The sequence below is a fragment of the Leptodactylus fuscus genome, chromosome 1 (assembly GCF_031893055.1).
Source record: "Leptodactylus fuscus isolate aLepFus1 chromosome 1, aLepFus1.hap2, whole genome shotgun sequence".
Taxonomy (NCBI): Eukaryota; Metazoa; Chordata; class Amphibia; order Anura; family Leptodactylidae; genus Leptodactylus; species Leptodactylus fuscus.
The window spans coordinates 18,188,911-18,207,300 of record NC_134265.1 but is presented as its reverse complement, the minus strand read 5'-3'; the positions used below and the strand labels follow the sequence as shown (position 1 = coordinate 18,207,300).

The 18,390-nt window shown below is 46.9% G+C and overlaps 1 protein-coding gene across 1 annotated transcript in view; it reads left to right on the top strand.

The window, feature by feature from the left end:
- WDR70 (WD repeat domain 70) overlaps window positions 1–18,390 on the top strand; it is a 140,173-nt gene that overhangs the window by 100,072 nt on the left and 21,711 nt on the right. The window contains exons 13-14 of the mRNA XM_075267604.1: window positions 1,885–2,023; window positions 17,830–17,930. Of these exons, the coding sequence (XP_075123705.1) occupies window positions 1,885–2,023; window positions 17,830–17,930 (240 nt within the window). The remainder of the gene's footprint in view (window positions 1–1,884; window positions 2,024–17,829; window positions 17,931–18,390) is intronic.

The window sequence follows — 18,390 nt, the reverse complement described above, 5'->3', positions numbered from 1 at the left end:
TGGAAGTGGTCTCATCAAACACTGGTTTCATATTCCCAGGATATGCCTTCAATTTCCAGTTGATGGAAGTTCATCCACCACTCATTAGAATGACATGGCTGTAGATGTAGAAATGGGTCTACTTGGTCTACTGGTGGCTCCACTCCTCTTTTCCCAAGGACTACAGCATCAATATACCACATGTATATAAGTGGTTGGACATGACTGTTACTACATCCACTGTTATCTCCTCCTGACATTCAGCATGGGTGCCCCTAGACACCTGCCTCTTGTGCCTGATCGGGACCTTTGGCTTCTGCAGGTTGGGCAGTTCTGTAGCGGGTGTTGGAAATGCCTAATAAATAATTGACCTGCGGTGATGACCTTTCCCTTTTCCCTACACCTTTCCTTCCATCATGCCTTCATTCCGTTATCGGTTCTTTCTCTTGTTTATAATTTTTCTTGCCTTAATCCATTTGTACATTCCTTATTTTTCCATTCTTTTATTTCTTCCTTCATTCTTTCCTCTATTCATTCATACTTTCCTTTAATACTTCATTCTCTCATTCATTCCTTCATACTTTCTTAACTCCCATTATTTATACTTTCCTCCCTTCCATTCTTCTTTCCTCCCTTCCTTCCTACCAACTTGTCTTCTGAGCTTGTTCCATGTTTGTTTTTTCCTTTCCTCCCTCCCTCCCTCCCTCCCTTCCTTCCCTCCCTTCCTTCCTTCCTTCCTCCCTTCCTTCCTTCCTTCCTTCCTTCCTTCCTTCCGTCCGTCCTTCCTTCCTTCCGTCCGTCCTTCCTTCCGTCCGTCCTTCCTCCCTTCCTTCCTTCCTTCCTTCCTTCCTTCCTTCCTTCCTTCCTTCCTTCCTTCCCTCCTCCTTCCCTCCCTCCCTCCCTTCCTTCCTTCCTTGCTTCCTCCCTCCCTTTCTCCCTTCCTTCTTTATTCTTTTCTATCCTTCCTTCATTCTTTCCTACCTGTCTTCTGACCTTGTTCCATCTTCCTTCCTTCCTTCCTCCCTCCCTCCTCCCTTCCTTCATTCATTCTTTCCTACTTACTTGTCTTCTGACCTTGTTCCATGTTTTTCCTTCCTTCCTTCCTTCCTTCCTTCCTTCCTTCCTTCCTTCCTTATCTTTCCTTCATTCTTTCCTTTTTTCCTTCATGCTTTCCTCCCTTCATTCATTATTTCATAGTTTCTTCCTTCCTCCATTCGTTCATTCATCTCTATCATCTTTTTTTTATTCATGCCCTTGTTCCTTCCTCCCTCCCTCCTCCCTTCCTTCATTCATTCTTTCCTACTTGTCTTCTGACCTTGTTCCATGTTTTTCCTTCCTTCCTTCCTTCCTTCCTTCCTATCTTCCTTCCTTCCTTCCTTCCTTCCTTCCTTCCTTCCTTCCTTCCTTCCGTCCTCTTTCATATCTTTCCTTCACTCTTTCCTTTATTCCTTCATTTCTTTATTCTTTCCTCCCTTCATTCATTCTTTCATATTTTCCTCTCTTATTCCTTTTCTTCATCTTTTCCTTTCACTCTTCCTTTTTTTTATTTTCTTCCTCATTCCTCCCTTCCACCCTTATTTAATTCATTCATTCACTCACTCGCTCATGTCTTCCTTCCTTTATTCCTTCCTTCCTCCATTCGTTCATTGATCTCTATCATATTTTTTTTATTCATGCCTTCCTTCCTTCCTTCCTTCCTTCCTTCCTTCCTTCCTTCCTTCCTTCCTTCCTTCCTTCCTTCCTTCCTTCCTTCCTTTCCTTTCCTTTCCTTTCCTTCCTTTCCTTCCTTTCCTTCCTTTCCTTCCTTTCCTTCCTTTCCTTCCTTCCTTTCCTTCCCTCCCTCCCTCCATTCATTCATTCATTCATTCATTCATTCATTCATTCCCTCTTTCTACTTCCCTATAGGACAGACTGCTGTTTCAGCCCTGATGATAAACTCTTGATAACTGGGATATCCGTTAAGAAAGAAGAAGGTAACGGGAAGTTGTTTTTCTTCGACATGGTGGATTTTAAGAAGGTTTATGAAATCTCTGTCACAGATGCCGTAAGTTATTATTATTTATTAATATCATATCGTGACCTTTTCTGCTGATACACAATACTGATTCTATCCTCTGGGGGCGCTGTAAGACTCGTCCACAGAATGGATGTAGTCAGGTGCTGGCTTGGCCTGTTAGTGAACCTGTCAGGTAAAGGCCCCTCAGAGGAGACGTCTGGAGGACCGCACTCTACGTGTCACATTCCTTCATATTGAGGGCTTTCCCTTGTCTGTCTCGTCCATATTGAACCGTTCAAGTTCCCACAGAAGAAAATCCCTTTCTTTTATGAGCTGACCCGGCGGCTTTGGCATCTTTTAATAAGGCAGCCATATCTGGATCTCTTCAGGATGGACCTGTCACAAGAGACAGATGATTTTCAGGTTTTTCTTCTAATGCTGCCACACACTGTACAACTAATGCTGCCACACACTGTACAGATAATGCTGCCACACACTGTACAACTAATGCTGCCACACACTGTACAACTAATGCTGCCACACACTGTACAACTAATGCTGTCACACATTGTACAACTAATGCTGCCACACACTGTACAACTAATGCTGCCACACACTGTACAACTAATGCTGCCACACACTGTACAACTAATGCTGCCACACACTGTACAACTAATGCTGCCACACACTGTACAGATAATGCAGCCACACACTGTACAACTAATGCAGCCACACACTGTACAACTAATGCTGCCACACACTGTACAACTAATGCTGCCACACACTGTACATCTAATGCAGCCACACACTGTACAGATAATGTAGCCACACACTGTACAACTAATGCTGCCACACACTGTACAGATAATGCAGCCACACACTGTACAACTAATGCAGCCACACACTGTACAACTAATGCTGCCACACACTGTACAACTAATGCTGCCACACACTGTACAGATAATGCTGCCACACACTGTACATCTAATGCAGCCACACACTGTACAGATAATGTAGCCACACACTGTACAGATAATGCAGCCACACACTGTACAACTAATGCTGCCACACACTGTACAACTAATGCTGCCACACACTGTACAACTAATGCTGCCACACACTGTACATCTAATGCAGCCACACACTGTACAGATAATGTAGCCACACACTGTACAACTAATGCTGCCACACACTGTACAGATAATGCTGCCACACATTGTACAACTAATGCTGCCACACACTGTACAGATAATGCAGCCACACACTGTACAACTAATGCAGCCACACACTGTACAACTAATGCTGCCACACACTGTACAACTAATGCTGCCACACACTGTACAGATAATGCAGCCACACACTGTACAACTAATGCAGCCACACACTGTACAACTAATGCTGCCACACACTGTACAACTAATGCTGCCACACACTGTACAGATAATGCTGCCACACACTGTACAGATAATGTAGCCACACACTGTACAACTAATGCTGCCACACACTGTACAGATAATGCAGCCACACACTGTACAACTAATGCAGCCACACACTGTACAACTAATGCTGCCACACACTGTACAACTAATGCTGCCACACACTGTACAGATAATGCTGCCACACACTGTACATCTAATGCAGCCACACACTGTACAGATAATGTAGCCACACACTGTACAGATAATGCAGCCACACACTGTACAACTAATGCAGCCACACACTGTGCAACTAATGCAGCCACACACTGTACAACTAATGCTGCCACACACTGTACAACTAATGCTGCCACACACTGTACAACTAATGCTGCCACACACTGTACATCTAATGCAGCCACACACTGTACAGATAATGTAGCCACACACTGTACAACTAATGCTGCCACACACTGTACAGATAATGCTGCCACACATTGTACAACTAATGCTGCCACACACTGTACAGATAATGCAGCCACACACTGTACAACTAATGCAGCCACACACTGTACAACTAATGCTGCCACACACTGTACAACTAATGCTGCCACACACTGTACAACTAATGCTGCCACACACTGTACAACTAATGCTGCCACACACTGTACATCTAATGCTGCCACACACTGTACAACTAATGCTGCCACACACTGTACAACTAATGCTGCCACACACTTTACAACTAACGCTGCCACACACTGTACATCTAATGCTGCCACACACTGTACAACTAATGCTGCCACACACTGTACAACTAACGCTGCCATACACTGTACAACTAATGCTGCCACACACTGTGCAGATAATGCTGCCACACACTGTGCAGATAATGCTGCCACACACTGTACAACTAATGCTGTCACACATTGTACAACTAATGCTGCCACACACTGTACAACTAATGCTGCCACACACTGTACAGATAATGCTGCCACAAACTGTACAGATAATACTACCACACACTGTACAACTAATGCTGCCACACACTGTACAACTAATGCTGCCACACACTGTATAAATAATACCGCAATCTATATACAGTGCTATTAATGCTCAGTCAATGCCATGTCCTACCACGTTTTGTCATGCTGGTAATGACCCATCAGTCACCTGACCGTATTCATCGCCTGAGATACTTTACACCGCCCCATGTGCCGTCTCACCCGAGTCAGCGGGGCAGTTTTTTTTAATACATCGGGGTAACCTGAAGCTCCTCAGCCTTAATGCAAAACCTTTAAGACGAAAACTACGCCACATATATGATAACCTCAGCCACCACCTGATACAGTCGGTGCAGCCCGCTAGATGTTTGGACTGCTTTGGTCTTTCTTTCGCCCCCTCTTAGCCGGGGTACGTTGCACTAATACATCGAGCAGGTCACTTACACTGAGGCCATGGTGCATTGTGTATAGTAATATTACTACTCATATCCGCAGCTAGTGACTTCTGTGCTGCCCGACAAGCTGAGGTCTGTATTGTGCGGTGACTGACGGTCTAGCTGCTGCCGGCGATGTCCGGGTGTACCAGGATAGAATATAGAATGCGGACTATGTGTGCTGCGCACGCTTCCGTGTGACCTTGACTGTCGCTTCCTGGGATTGCTGTTAGCACTTGATGTGACGGCCCTTGCCTCAGACCTTTCTGTGTCTATTAGTAAATGGATGGAAGGGGCCTCCACTTACATGGAAATGGGAGAGCGCGCCATCCCGGCCTGTCAATCTGTGGCCAGTCTTCATTGATCGGTCATAATGGGAGCGCTCGTCGCTCTCTATCGACCCCCCGCATGGCTCCGCACCCCTGCTGCATTCTACTTCATGCTTTTAAAGATATGACAGATTTACAGCCGGACATATCTCTTCTATATAGCCAGCCTGGATATTAGATTTACTTCCCCTATAGTTCCGTGTTGTAGTATGGTAGCCCTCCGCCCCAGCCCCGTAGCCGTACCCAGGAGGCTCACTTAATAATATTGGATGGAGGAAGCGGATATAATAGGGTACAGCGTAGAGGTCAGCCTCCTTGTGTAGGTGCACAGCCATGTTCAAGGGAAATGAGATTAACCCCGTGCTGCACAGTGATGGAAATGGACACCATAGCATGTATTACCTTAAAGTGGTACACCCTCTAGTGATATACATCTCCTATGTATAGGATCGAGGACAGCGAGCACAAGAATGGGGAGGTTCCTCTGTCGTTACAAAATGTTGGCAGTTAAAACTACAACTTGTCCCAAAAAAACAAGTCCCATTGATGGGAAACTGTAATTAGGATCATCATTTGTTTCTATTATGTCTTCTGTCACCATTAAAACTAAGATCTATAGAGAGAAATCTTCTCTGTTCCCCAGGAGATCGAACATGTCCTCTGCACTGCCCTGTGCCTGGCTGTAAGACAACTGGCTGCAGCAGGAGCCTCCCCTCCCCTCTGCACTGACTGCAGTAGGGCTAAGATCAGTTATCAGAGATGTGTCTTGTAACAAGCCATGCACCTGGATGTCCATCACATGACCAGATAAGTCACCAGTCTTGCTGCTTTGTTCTGGGGAACCATGATTGGAAAACACTGTTGCAGAGGAGGGGGCTTATATCTTGTGGCACCCCCTGCAGTTGGACACAAGGGCATGCTTGGAGTTGTAGTTGTACTGCTAGAGCCACAGGGTGCAAACTCCCTGCTATAGAGTATATTGACGTGTATATTCCGAGATAATGGTATTGCGTTGCAAACAGTTCCATCTGATATGGACCTGGAAATAGCCCGGTCATAGACAGGGATGTAATGAAGGCGCCCCCGTGTCTGGCTGGTGAACAACTAAACTGCAGGTACCGCTCGTGCTTGTTGGCAGATCAAATGATCCTCTGTACTGGTGATGTGTCTGGGCCGTCCTGTTCATCTTGTGTATGTGGCCTCATGTAACCACTGCCCCAACGTGGCCTCATATAACCACTGCCCCAACGTGCCCTCATGTAACCACTGCCCCAACGTGGCCTCATGTAACCACTGCCCCAACGTGGCATCATGTAACCACTGCCCCAACGTGGCCTCATGTAACCACTGCCCCAACGTGGCCTCATGTAACCACTGCCCCACCGTGGCCTCATGTAACCACTGCCCCAACGTGGCTTCATGTAACCACTACCCCAACGTGCCCTCATGTAACCACTACCCCAACGTGACCTCATGTAACCACTGCCCCAACGTGCCCTCATGTAACCACTGCTCCAACGTGGCCTCATGTAACCACTGCCCCAACGTGCCCTCATGTAACCACTGCCCCAACGTGGCCTCATGTAACCACTGCCCCAACGTGCCCTCATGTAACCACTGCCCCAACGTGGCCTCATGTAACCACTGCCCCAACGTGGCCTCATGTAACCACTGCCCCAGCGTGGCCTCATGTAACCACTGCCCCAACGTGGCCTCATGTAACCACTGCCCCAGCGTGGCCTCATGTAACCACTGCCCCAACGTGGCCTCATGTAACCACTGCCCCAACGTGCCCTCATGTAACCACTGCCCCAACGTGGCCTCATGTAACCACTGCCCCAACGTGGCCTCATGTAACCACTGCTCCAACGTGGCCTCATGTAACCACTGCCCCAACGTGGCCTCATGTAACCACTGCCCCACCGTGGCCTCATGTAACCACTGCCCCAACGTGGCTTCATGTAACCACTACCCCAACGTGCCCTCATGTAACCACTACCCCAACGTGACCTCATGTAACCACTGCCCGAACGTGGCCTCATGTAACCACTACCCCAACGTGCCCTCATGTAACCACTGCCCCAACGTGGCTTCATGTAACCACTGCCCCAACGTGCCCTCATGTAACCACTGCCCCAACGTAGCCTCATGTAACCACTGCCCCAACGTGCCCTCATGTAACCACTGCCCCAACGTGGCCTCATGTAACCACTGCCCCAACGTGGCCTCATGTAACCACTGCCCCAACGTGGCCTCATGTAACCACTGCCCCAATGTGGCCTCATGTAACCACTGCCCCAACGTGCCCTCATGTAACCACTGCCCCAACGTGGCCTCATGTAACCACTGCTCCAACGTGCCCTCATGTAACCACTGCCCCAACGTGCCCTCATGTAACCACTGCCCCAACGTGGCCTAACAGCTGGGTCAGAACAGCCTAAATGGCGGCAATTTATCGAAACGACCCTTTGCTGTCTCAAAGTTTGTCAACTGGGCAAAATGCCTTGATCAGCATGATCTCGCCAAGAGGTACACTACCCAAAAGTAGCCACAGAGAGCCTTTTTGATACAGCAGTAAGGGAAGAACTTTTACGCCCTCTGGTGGCAAGGCCTGGTCTCAGATCACACCTGCAACTATTTACATATCTGCAGCAATCCATCCTTTCTATAGGGCTCATTTTTTTGTTGCTGGGTGCAATTTATGAAGGGACGCAACATTTTCGCGAAGGGTATTCACAGACCAGCCGTTCCATTGCCCGTACCGTGTCACTAGGTGTAGCCTTCAGAAAGCAGAGCTTTTCAGCCCGTCTTCCATATTTAGCTGCCTGCGAAGCCTCGCCTGCTATGTCCCTTCACTTCCTTTCCCTGTAATGTAATCCGTTTTTTGGGATATGGACCCTTGCCAGGCCCAGGAGGAATGCACATACACGGCCGAGTGGAAGGTGCATGTCGGAGCCGCTCGCTTTGATGATCTGCCACTTGTTAGCCGCTTCTAAAATGTCCTGCCAAGTGAGGCTGAGCCCGACCTCATGCCTCATCGCCCTCATTCCAGCTCGTCTTCTAACCTGCAAACAAAACCTCCGTGTATTTACATCCTCCGCGCTCCGGCTGGCCCGGGTCGCTGCACCCCGCTATGTGGCTCCCCGTTTAACCCTTGCCTTGGGAGCAGTACGCGGCGCTCTGCATTAATCTCCAGGAGTCACTTGAGCAGCGGCTGTGCGGACATGTAATAGCAGCGAGGCGCGCTTCCACATACCATCCCCGGCGCAGGTTTCAGGGCCGCTCTTGCACTGACACCATATTGCCTCCTTATTTACAGGGCTGCATCATGTTCCCAAAATGGTTCGCGCGCTAAGCCGAAGTCTCTTGTTTCACAAATATTTTGTGCGCTGAAAGTACAAACCCGTCTTCTATATCAAAGTGACCTTGGAATGGAAAACCGGAGCTAGAACCTGAACGTGTCACCGTGGGTTAACTGCTCGCAACTCGGCGACATAGTAAATGAATCCGCCGTCTGACTGCATGCTGATGTGTGGAGTCATCCGGGAAAATGGGGATGCGTACGGTCACTTGACTCAGGATTGCAAAAGCTCGTCTGCTTTTCTTCCAAAAAGAGCGCCACACCTGTCCACAGGTTGTGTGTGATATTGCAGCTCGACCCCATTCACTTCAGGTTACACTTAGTTGTAGTACCACACACGACCTGTGGACAGGTATGGCGCTGTTTGTGATAGATAGCAGTCCTTTAAAAGTGGGTCATTTTTATAGTCAAGCTTAAAGGGGTTGGCCCAAGTTTGAATGGAGGATAGCTGATCGGTGGGGGTCTGACCACTGGCCGAGCATGCACAAGTACAGTAGTCGGCTATCTCCAGCATGGACATAGACTGAATGGAGTAGCTTTGGCCATGCTCAGCCTCTATAGGGCAACGGGGTCCCTGTCCATGTGATCAGTGGGGTTTTGCCTAATTTGGACCCCCTTGTCCAGCGTGAGCTATACCCTGCCAGAGCAAGCGCCGATCCCCATGCTGTTTTAATGGATATAAGCTGTCCTAAGCCCCCGCACGTGTAGATGACACTACATACAAAAAACTTTTTGCAACTTTTTGAAGCTTTTTGCAACTTTTTGACGGCTATAAAACAGTAGGACGCGGCCAGTGTAACATGTGACATAACCCAGGACTTGTGCTATGTATATATGTGTATATAGCCGCCTCCTGGACTAATCCTTGACCCATAAAGAGGGGTTAACAACCTCCTGGAGTCCATCACAATAACCCGCATGTCCCAAGTAATCCGTCCCCGGGGTCTGGGCTCTCGGGTGCTGTCACTTTATGGACCCAGCAGGAGGTTATAACCGTATACGACTATTACTGTGCGCAGATCCGCTCCCTGCGCTTTTATGGATGTTATTGTTACAGTTTTTGATTTGTCGGGGACCTGTATATAGGGGCCCGTGCACGACCCGTTAGGTGCAGGAGTTTTTTTTTTATAAATTATGGTTTTGCCCATCCAGAGTAGTTACACGTGCCCAAATCCAGCATGCCTCACGAAGACCCCCTACTACAGAATTCACTCAAGAGGACGGGAGATGGCGTACACCCTCAGCGCTCTATAGGACGGCCCTATTGGTATTAGCTACAAAGATATTTTCTTGACGAGCCCTTAATGTCAACTTTTTTAGGTTTAACATTTTTGGTATAGAGTGAATTGTAATCCGTATGCAATGAGCTCCCCTAGTGGTGGCTCCAGGCAGAATTGATCAGTATGCAGTGAGCTCATGAGCTCCCCCTAGTGGTGGCTGTTGTCAGAATTGGTTAGTATGCAGTGAGCTCATGAACTCCTCCTAGTGGTCGCTGTAGTCAGAATTGATCAGTATGTAGTGAGCTCATGAGCTCCTCCTAGTGGTGGCTCCAGGCAGAATTGATCAGTATGCAGTGAGCTTATGAGCTCCCTCTAGTGATGGCTGTAGTCAGAATTGATCAGTATACAGTAAGCTCATGACCTCCCCCTAGTGGTGGCTGTTGTCAGAATTGGTTAGTACGCAGTGAGCTCATGAGCTCCTCCTAGTGGTGGCTGTAGGCAGAATTGATCAGTATACTGTGAGCTCATAAGCTCCCCCTAGTGGTGACTGTAGTCAGAATTAGTTAGTATGCAGTGAGCTCATGAGCTTCCCCTAGTGGTGGCTGTATTCAGAATTAGTTAGTATGCAGTGAGCTCATGAGCTCCCCCTAGTGATGGCTGTATTCAGAATTAGTTAGTATGCAGTGAGCTCATGAGCTTCCCCAAGTGGTGACTGTAGTCAGAATTAGTTAGTATGCAGTGAGCTCATGAGCTCCCCTTAGTGGTGGCTGTAGGCAGAATTGATCAGTATACAGTGAACTCATGAACTTCCCTCTAGTGGTGGCTGCAGTCAGAATTGATCAGTATACAGTGAGCTCATGAGCTCCCCCTAGTGGTGGCTGCACTCAGGATTAATCAGTGTGCAGTGAGCTCATGAGCTCCCCCTAGTGGTGACTGCAGGCAGACAGAGTTTTATTGTTTTACTTATGTTTGCAGGGGATTTGGAGCTCTGTATCAGAAAATAAACAATCACAATTGTTTATCCAGATATATCTATTAGATAACTAGTATAACTTAGTAATCCTTGTCCATTGACACGACACAATCCCATAAACCATGTGACCAGACCTGATTGACATCTGCACGACGTCTCGGGATAATACCAAGATCGTCTCCCTTTGCTGAGCTCTCATTGATCGCTATTCCGTATAATTGATCTCATGACGCGTATGACCCTGGCACACTGTGACGGATCCTGCGCTCTTACAGGCCTCCAGTCTGTTCTGCAGTTATTTTTGGCAGTGTGAATAGTTTCCATGTGTTATATATTATCTAGCAGCAGCTTGTCTCACCTAATGAGATGAAATAGACATCATTTCTACGCCCGCCCGCCGCCATCGCTGTGAGTAATGGACGCGCTGCGGTTCTGGGGAATGTTCAATCCTGGATCACGGCAGATCTCCTAGCAAAACCACTATGCTGTGTTATTTGTGGCTCAGCGGCTGATCGGTGAGGGTGCTGGGGTGAGGGACCACCAGCAATTTGATAGGAATGATCCTCAATATCTGAACCTTAAGTTGTCGTTGGGGCTGCAAGCTACGTGTTTCCCCTACAGTGCCCTCTGCAGGAGTAATGTAGCATTACATGATGACCATGTAATTTATGGACATACTGGGTCCTCCAGATCAGGAGACGCTCTTACTGAGTCAATCACTGATCTTCTATGACCAATAGGGTATACGGGCTTCACTCGTCCTTGTGAGGTGACCTATTTTAGACAGGTTGTGCAGGAATATAAAAACAGCGCCACTCCTGACCACAGGTTGTATCTGGAAATACATTTAGCTTAATTGAAATGAGTGGAACACAGCTGCAATACCACCTATGACCTGTGGAGAGGCGTGGCGCCGTTCTGCAAAGAAGCAGCCATGATTTTTCTAACACTGTACAAGTCCATTCTAAAAATAAAATGAAAATTCATCATATTAAGAGACAAAAATAGAGAACATCGCCGCTCTGGAAATCCGTAATCCAAACAAATTCCATTATCCGCGCCGTGACTTTGTCAGCAGTATGGTCTGTATATCGTGTGTCGGGATACAGCGACCGTCACCGCCAATGTGCGCTATGACTCGCCTCGCACTAAGCGATGGCACGGTCGCCGGCGCTCCCACTATGTTCCTGCTTGTCAAAGCGAATTGCAGATCTCTGCACAAAATGTAGACGTGACCTTGGGCGCAAATTAAATTACGATGTTTGACACGGTGCCATTGTTGCTTTAACCCTTTACGTGTCAGCTGATCTATTAACATAGCAGGTCTACAAAGCCCCATTCAGTAGAGCCGTGTACCATCGCAGCGGATGCGCGCAGCAGGTAGGGCGCAATTTACATGTTTAACCTTGGGTTCACCGCCAGTGACGGGTTTGGGTCACCCGGTGTAATTGTGGCCTGGAGCGCCAAGGAGCTCGGTTTCTCACTAGATTGGTTTTGTGCATTGAGCAGCTCCAAGTTGGATTTTCTCAGTGTCGTATGATTTAGGACATGTTAAGTCAGCTAAAGGTGCACAAATGTATCAGTGTGGAGTCCGGGCTGTTCAGCTCACAGAGCGTTGTCTAGACTGGATACAATGTATCAATGTGGAGTCCAGGCTGTTCAGCTCATAGAGCGTTGTCTAGACTGGATACAATGTATCAGTGTGGAGTCCAGGCTGTTCAGCTCACAGAGCATTGCCTAGACTGGATACAATATATCAGTGTGTAGTCCAGGCTGTTGAGCTCACAGAGCATTGTCTAGACTGGATACAATGTATCAGTGTGGAGTTCAGGCTGTTGAACTCACAGAGCGTTGTCTCTACTGGATACAATGTATCAGTGTGGAGTGCAGGCTGTTGAACTCACAGAGCATTGTCTCTACTAGATACAATATATCAGTGTGGAGTCCAGGCTGTTGAGCTCACAGAGCATTGTCTAGAGTGGATATAATTCCACTAATCAAGACTAATGTACTATTTTGCTACAATGTGTCGGTCCAGAGTCCTGGCTGTTGAGCTCACAGAGCATTGTCTAGACTTGATACAATGTATCAGTGTGGAGTCCAGGCTGTTGAACTCACAGAGCGTTGTCTCTACTGGATACAATGTATCAGTGTGGAGTGCAGGCTGTTGAACTCACAGAGCATTGTCTCTACTAGATACAATATATCAGTGTGGAGTCCAGGCTATTGAGCTCACAGAGCATTGTCTCTACTAGATACAATATATCAGTGTGGAGTCCAGGCTATTGAGCTCACAGAGCATTGTCTAGACTGGATATAATTCCACTAGATAAGAGCAGGACTAGTTATGTACTAGTTTGCTACAATGTGTCAGTTCAGAGTCCTGGCTGTTGAGCTCACAGGGCATTGTCTAGATTGGATACATTGGAAGCAGCTGCACCAAACTTTCTACTAGTTTGTTACAATGTATCAGTGTGGAGTCCAGGCTGTTGAGCTCACAGAGCATTGTCTAGGCTGGATACAATGCAGGACTAGCTATGTACAGGGTTACGGCCTCTCAATGGAAACAAGATGTCGCTGACAGTAAGCATCTTGTAAGGATGACATAAAGCACCGAGTCTATGATAATGTGGCAGTGATTTCGCTCCACATATGCAGTTTCCAGGCTAATAACATGCGCTGTTCCTCTCCTCCTGGCAGGGTGGCGCTCCGCTGTAATGACACGCCATGCCCGTTGCTGTCAGCATGTCGTTTGCACGCTCACAGTCTCCGCAGCTGACAGGTCTCTTGTCTCTTGGCTGTGGCCGGTCAAGTGGAGCAGAAGAGACGCACAAGTCAAGCAACACATCATAGAGCAGCAGATATGAGGCCTGGCGCTCCTTGAAAGAAGCCAAAAATAGTTGCACTTTATACATTAGTAGCAGAGCGGCCATAGCCTGTGCCTGGTAGTAAATACACAGCAGATCCTCACCAGGGTTCTGGGCGGTTCTCTCCATTAAAGGGGTCGTGTCAGCGAATACACAATATAGGGATCAAATGAATGAGGGTCCAAGCGCTGCGACCACCAATGATCAGGAGAACAGGACTGAATGTTCTCCTATCTGCTCCATGTCAGTGAATCCAGCATGACCAGCACTCATGTCAATGGGATTGTCAGAAATCACCATGTGAATAGGGATAAATGTTCATCTCTGTATAAATGAGAAGTTCTAGAAGTTTCTAATAGACTTTATGTTTCTATTGTTCCTCATGTACAAGATCTCTGCTTGCTGTCAGCGATTGAGAAGACTCTTGTGTCCATTCAGAGGCAGTAACCCTGTATATAGCTATTCCTGCTCTCAGCTGATACATTGTGTCCAGTCTAGACAATGCTCTGTGAGCTCAACAGCCTGGACTCCACACTGGTACATTGTAAGCAACCTAGACAATGCTCAGTGAGCTCAATGGCCTGGACTATACACTGATACATTGTATCCAGTCTAGACAATGCTCTGTGAGATCAACAGCCTGGACTCCACACTAATACATTGTATCCAGTCTAGACAATGCTCTGTGAGCTCAACAGCCTGGACTCCACACTAATACATTGTATCCAGTCTAGACAATGCTCTGTGAGCTCAACAGCCTGGACTCCACACTGGTACATTGTAAGCAACCTAGACAATGCTCAGTGAGCTCAATGGCCTGGACTATACACTGATACATTGTATCCAGTCTAGACAATGCTCTGTGAGATCAACAGCCTGGACTCCACACTAATACATTGTATCCAGTTTAGACAGTGCTCTGTGAGCGCAACAGCCTGGACTCCACACTGATACATTGTATCTAGTCTAGACTATGCTGTGAGCACAGCAGCCTGGATTAATACACTGATACATTGTATCCAGTCTAGACAGTGCTCTGTGAGCGCAACAGCCTGGACTCCACACTGATACATTGTAAGCAGCCTAGGCAATGCTCTGTGAGCTCAACAGCCTGAACTGATAAATTGTAGCAAACTAGAGAGAGATTTGTGCAGTTACTGATGTCTTGAGCTCAAAGAGCATTGTCTAGGCAATATATCAGTCTGAGGTCCTGACTGTTAAACTCACAGAGCATTGTCCAAATTGGATACATCAGCAGTACTTGCATGAATCTCTCCACTAGCTTGCTACAATTTATCAGTCTAGACTGGATACAATGTATCAATGGGGAGTCCAGACTGTTGAGCTCACAGAGCATTGTCTAGACTGGATACAATGTATCAGTGTGGAGTCCAGACTGTTGAGCTCACAGAGCATTGTCTAGACTGGATACAATGTATCAACGTGGAGTCCAGGCTGTTCAGCTCACAGAGCATTGTCTAGACTGGATACAATGTATCAGTGTGGAGTCCAGGCTGTTGAGCTCACAGAGCATTGTGTAGACTGGATACAATGTATCAGCTGAGAACTGGACTAGCTATATACAGGGTTACTGCCTTTGAATGGACACAAGAGTCTTCTCAGTCACTGACAGCAAGCAAATACTTTGGAAATGGTGAAGAATAGAAGCCTAGAAGGATTAAAGCCAAACCATTAGGGGTGAGTCTGTCAGCGTAATGTTACTTATAGTAACAATTGGTAAAATTCTTATAGGAGTTGTGTGTGCTGGACAATAAACAGATCACGTTGTCTCTCATTGCTTCGCCTCCCAGCAATCTGTTGTAATCTACAGAGAAACTTGGCAATAACCGTTCAATTTCCCTGCAGCACCCCCGCAGGGCATATAGAGAATTACACATTAGACACCATAGTCATGGCAGGCTGTGCAGAATAGATGATGTTTCCCAGCGCTGTTTCCATGTATATCCATCACTTCCCTCCCCAGAGGTGATCTTAGAGTAAGTAGCAGGAACACTGACTTCTCTGTGCGGCCGCATTCCCCCGTGTCCCCGCCATGTACAGCGCGTGATGTCCGGACATACTGTACCGCGCAGCATAAACTGTCTAGTTTCATTCTATTCACGCTCTTCTGAGTGTTGGGGATAGATCAAGTGCCAATTCTATCCATTTATCTTCTCCTTAGCACTCGCTTTTTTGTTTTTCTGGGTCAGTTTCCTTTTTCACTTTCTGTGACCCCAAGATTCTTCTCTCCCTGGTATACAAGAGGTTAAAGTATATCACATTGCTTCCTGTGTCAGCGGTTTTATCTGTGCGCAGATTTCCAGGTCCTAGTTCTCTAATGAGGGATCTAAAATGGGTTCTCCAAATCAGACCACCCATTTAACTTATCTAGATCCAAAGTGCTTAAAGGGGTTTTCCCTGTTAAAGTTCTAGAACTTTCTAATAGACTTTGTGTTTCTATTCTTCCCCATGTACAAGATCTCTGCTTGCTGTCAGTGACTGAGAAGACTCTGGTGTCCATTCGGAGGCAGTAACCCTGTATATAGCTAGTCCTGCTCTCAGCTGATACATTGTATCCAGTCTAGACAATGCTCTGTGAGCTCAACAGCCTGGACTCCACACTGATACATTGTATCCAGTCTAGACAATGCTCTGTGAGCTCAACAGCCTGGACTCCACACTGATACATTGTATCCAGTCTAGACAATGCTCTGTGAGCTCCACAGCCTGGACTCCACACTGATACATTGTATCCAGTCTAGACAATGCTCTGTGAGCTCAACAGCCTGTACTCCACACTGATACATTTTAAGCAGCCTAGAGAATGCTCTGTGAGCTCAACGGCCTGGACTGCAGACTGATACATTGTAACAAACTAGTACATAACTAGTCCTGTTCTCAGCTGATACATTGTATCCAATCTCGACAATGCTCTGTGAGCTCAACAGCCTGGACTCCACACTGGTACAGTCTAAGCAGCCTAGACAATACTCTGTGAGCTCAACGGCCTGGACTGCAGACTGATACATTGTAACAAACTAGTACATAGCTAGTCCTGTTCTTAGCTGATACATTGTATCCAGTCTCGACAATGCTCTGTGAGCTCAACAGCCTGGACTCCAGACCGATACATTGTAACAAACGATCAGCTGCTGTTAATGTATCCAGTCTAGACAATGCCCTGTGAGCTCGGCAACCTGAACTCCAGACTGATACATTGTAGCAATGAATCAGAGAGATTTTTACTTTTGTATTGGTTCAATGATTTTGGTGTAGATTTTGAGTTGGGCTTGTCATTGATTGTCGCTGATGTGTTGAGCTCACAGAGCATTGTCTACACTGGATGTACTTATATCCATTTCTCATGCTAGCAGTTACAATTCCTCCCACATAACACAGCTCCTCCTATATCTGTAGCCATGAAATACATCTAAAAAGTTGCAGCTTCTGAAATGCAGAGGCGAAATCAAAGGGAAGTAGGTTTTTGGGATTGGTGTGACCTCCGAGTCGCAGACCTAACGTTCCTGGTCTGTTGCCATGCCATATCTATATGGAAGGACTCCGGACCATAGTCCACTGCCGAGAGGTTTTCTGTCTTCCCATCGTGACCTTCGGGGCTTGTGGCTCAGTCAGTCTATTAGTAGACTATTATGACCATGACTAACAGACCAAGATCAGGTCAGACTCATAAATTGGACCGTTCCCTCAAACTATATGCGAACACTGAAAGAATACAAGATATTTCAGAAGGATCTAAGGATTATTGTGACCTCCAGATGGGAGATGCTGGAAGACTTCAAGCTGTGCCATAATCTTCTGTGAAAGGTCCATAGATAAAAAAGCAGAACCCGCAGATGGAGCGGAAGCAGCAGCAACGTTCAAGCAAGCTTTGCTTCGGCTTCATTGGCCATTGATGTCCTATTTATCAGTCGCATGGCCTGTTTGCAGGTCAGTCCCATTCAATTGACTGGAGCTGAGCTGCAATACCAAGCACGGCCACTATACAATATACGGCACTGTGCTTAGTATTCTGTTAATAGGGGCCAGCCTCTCCGAACAGCTGATCTGCAGGGTTCCCCCACTAATAAGATATTGATGACCTAGCCTAAGAACAGGTCATCAACATGGAACACTTTGAAAACTTCTTTAAGTATATTTTTTCTTACCCGTTTGATGGACAGGTGATATAAAACAAACATGGCTACCGTTTGGCATCGCCCACCTTTAATACGTTTTTTTGCTTTCTTGCAGAGCATCGTCCGATGTTTGTGGCATCCCAAGTTGAATCAGATCATGGTGGGAACAGGCAATGGTTTGGCCAAAGTGTATTATGACCCATTCAAGAGCCAGAGGTAAGAAATATGTGATCTCTAAGGACAGATGAGTTAGAGGGGACCTGAGTTTTCGTGTGCTGGGTTTTGCTGGGCAGTCTGTTCTATGACGGTATAATCGTCATACTTGGTATCCAATAAGAAGTTGACTGCTCCCTTCCCCTATCTATTACTACTACTACTGGTTTCTTTACATGTACTTCTGCCAGGAGTAACTGTACAAGAGCAAACAAATAGTGAGAAAAGCCCAAGTGACCATGATAGAAGAGATTCCAGGAACACTGGACTGCAAATACAGGGCAAATACATGCAGGCATCCCATCTGTCATCACACACGCAGCCAGAAGTAGATAGTAGTACATAGAACACTTTTCCTCCTATGTGAGAGGTGCAGAATATTCAGTCCTATGCACAGAGCAATTGTTTGCAGATATGTGTATGGAGACTCTGAGGAAAAACAGCCCCTCCAGTCTGCATTCAC